The 3,417-nt window shown below is 30.3% G+C and overlaps 1 protein-coding gene across 1 annotated transcript in view; it reads right to left on the bottom strand.

The window, feature by feature from the left end:
• The window catches only part of LOC107639487 (glycerol-3-phosphate 2-O-acyltransferase 6), a 3,790-nt gene extending 2,782 nt beyond the window's left edge, over window positions 1-1,008 (bottom strand). The window contains exon 1 of the mRNA XM_016342995.2: window positions 166-1,008. Coding sequence (XP_016198481.1) covers window positions 166-789 — 624 coding nt within the window. The 5' untranslated portion in view covers window positions 790-1,008. The remainder of the gene's footprint in view (window positions 1-165) is intronic.

The following is a 3,417-nucleotide window of genomic DNA, read 5'->3' on the forward strand; positions in this document are numbered from 1 at the left end:
CTTTAAGATTTATTAAAAAATTAATATATTTAAACAATTTTTCTATTTATATAGATAATTTTTTTAATAAATATAAAAAATACATATTTTAAAAAATAGCACTTAATAAAATGTTGGAAACATGTAAGAATATATGCTATTATGAAAGAAACAACATATACCAACCTTGCAAATTGACATGAAGTCATGGTCAGTTTCACTGTCTCCAAGTCCCAAATCTGGCAAATTGGACTGAAATTCTTTAACAAGAACAGTTTTCTTGTGCTCACCAACAAGAACACCAGGTTCCTTAACAAACCCAGTCAACCTTCCTGATTTTGTTGCTTCAAGTTCAGTTCCAAGAACCTTATCAGCCCCCAATAGCGTCTTAACAAAAGGCTCCACCATTAATCTAGGGCTAGCGGTTACAATGTACCGCTTCCCAAATGAATTAAAAACTTTCCACGTCACTGGATGAACATCCTCGGCGTAGAATTTTGGGAGCACAGACCGCGCCACCATTTCAACGTCCCTGATCTTCAGACCTGCAAAGGTGATGAAGATCAAGGTTTTGATGGCGACGGTCTCCGATATGAATATGTATGTAAAGTACACAAATGGAACTGATATTAAGAGTATCAAAGCTCTTAAGAGGCTCCCGGCTTCAATAGCCACGAGCATGTAGTACGGAAAAGCGCTTCGCGACACGAGTAACGTGCCGTCTAAGTCTGAGGCTACAGTTTGGTTTGATCTTCCTTCAGTGTTGCATTTCGAGACTTGTTCGAAATGGCAAAAGGCTCCCATGACCATCTGTTTGTGTGGCACACTTTAAAGCAATGGATGAAGAGAAGAAAGAAAGAAAAAGAAGGGTGTGGAAGAAGTTGCCAGGTTAATTAGAAATATTCATGGTGAGTTTTGATATGAGGAGAGAAAGAGAAGAGAATGAGGGGTTTTTAAAAGAAGAGGGTGGAGAAGATGTGGTGATGTTGTTGAACAATTTTTGAGCATGTATGAAATATATATAATATAATGAAGGTAAATAATACGTTTGTAAAGAGACTATACTTTGTATGGAGTGAGACATTAAACGTGAGGCTTATAAGTGTAACAACTTCTTTATTAATAGGGAAGATTCCTAGAGAATATATTAAGAGAAAGTACATGTAATTTAGAGAGATATTATTTAAAGTAGCAAAATTTAAAAGTAATAAGAGAGAAAGAAAATTGATAGACCAATTATTTTTTGAGTTTATTTTCTTTCATGTGTTACTTTTGTGGAATAGCTTATGTTAATTATGCTATACACATTTTATCATATTTTTGGTATACATATAGAAATCATACATATGTTCAATTTTATCATTTTTATCAATGAAGTGTAGATAATCTTAAATTTAGCAATTGAATGAAATAAATGAATAAATATTATCATATTCTACGAAAATATTAGAAAATTGACCTGATTATGCTAGGGACAATAAAAGCCAGTTAATAATTAATGACAAAATTTAAATATAAAAATATTTAAAATCATACGTCTAAAATTTAAATACTATAAATACAAAAGATCTCTTATAAAACTGTTATATGATATAAAAACGAAAATGTTTGGTAAACAAAGAAAATCAGCTAAAAACAGCTATAACTTGCCTTATTTAACATTCATTAATTGTTGCGACAATTAATGAATACTAAATAAGGTAAGTTTTTGTTGTTTTTTTTTTGTCTCCCTAGCATTACCAATATAAAAAATATTATAACATATACAAAAAATAGTTATTAAATCAGCGATTATATATTTGTGTGTAAATATATGTTATTTATTAACTCATGTCTAAAATTTTAATATAAGTTTTTTATCAATAACTAACAATTAATGGACTGATTTTTTTTTATATATGTACATAGTTAATATGATATTTATTATTTTTTTAGATTTATGGTCTCATAAATTAAAATAAGATCTGCCGCCACCAAGATTAGATGAGACGATAATAGAGGTTAACATAATTGTAGAATATCATAACTTAACATAAAACAAGAAATAAAATTGGCAGCCGGAAAATATGTTATATATACAATAATATATGCTCAAAATATCTGTTTTCCATTTGATTTGGTTTTTTTGACGCCTCCCATCGCAATTAATACGTTTTTCCCATCTTAATTATGTTTAACAAACTGTTAGATTTGTAACCAAACTGACTTGAGTCAAATTAAATTGTCTACTGCGGTGGCAAGCTTCCCTTATACGACTGAGATTTTATTCACAGACAGCATATTTAACTAATAAATACAGATTCATAATGTATATAAAATTTGAACTAAAATTTATCTCGTTAAACATTTTAATTTCAGTTATTGTTTAGCGAAAATCTGATTGAATTTCTGAGTTAATGAAGTACTCTCTTCATTCTAAAATATGAATATCTTTGTATACATAGAATGACAACTATTAACATATCACAGCTTGATAATATAGCTAGGCGGGGCATGCCTAATAATGTGTAATTCATTAAAGGAAAGGGGGGAGAAATCGAGTTAGTATTATTTTATTAAAGTAGAGAGAGAGAAAGAGAAATTATGTATTTATTTATGGTGGGTACTCCCATGAAGATATTATAATTGTTTTCATGTGATGATTTTTCTTTTTGACCCTTAGATGATGGAATGTAGGGTTAGATTTTGATATGTTATAAAAGTGTTGTTTTTATTTGAAGTGTGGTCAAATCAATAAATCACACTTTTATACAAAGCATCTTCATAAAAAGATGTTTTTTGCATCTTCATTTGAGTAGCTCCCTTTATTTATTATGTGGAATTTGACGTATACAATTTAGGGGCAGTTGCGCGAGTAGTTGAAAGTCGATGACAACAGTTGCATGACATTCAATTAGCCTTCTTTTTAGTTTATTGACGCCGCCCCTTATTAGTTTGGCTTTTCCACAAAATTAAACAAGCCCCTCTCGGCTTCAACAACTTTATGGTTTACAGTATTATTAATTATATAGGTTTAGTTAACATGTATTCTAAGAATTATTACTATTACTATTATTATTATTCGGCTAATTCTTTTAAGTTTTGTCAACGATTGAACAAGTTAATTAAGTTATTCGTACTATGAGATATTAGTTGTACGTCTGTGATAGAGAGATGAAAGCGAGAATAGAGAGAGAAAATGCAGAATTATGAAGTAATACTTGTATATTGTGTATTGTACGTATTATCATGCTTATAAAGTACAATAATATCTATCTATTTATACTACAAGAGAGGCTCTCACTACTACTATCTCTCTCTTTGACTAGAGCACTAACAGAATAACTAATTCTATTACATAAACATTAGGTTATCTCACATCCCCCTCCCCCCAAACTCATGGTCAATTTTCAGCAGACTTTGAGTTTGGTTCGAAAATGGGTGAAGACACTAGAGGAT

Source organism: Arachis ipaensis, chromosome B04 (assembly GCF_000816755.2).
Source record: "Arachis ipaensis cultivar K30076 chromosome B04, Araip1.1, whole genome shotgun sequence".
Taxonomy (NCBI): domain Eukaryota; kingdom Viridiplantae; phylum Streptophyta; class Magnoliopsida; order Fabales; family Fabaceae; genus Arachis; species Arachis ipaensis.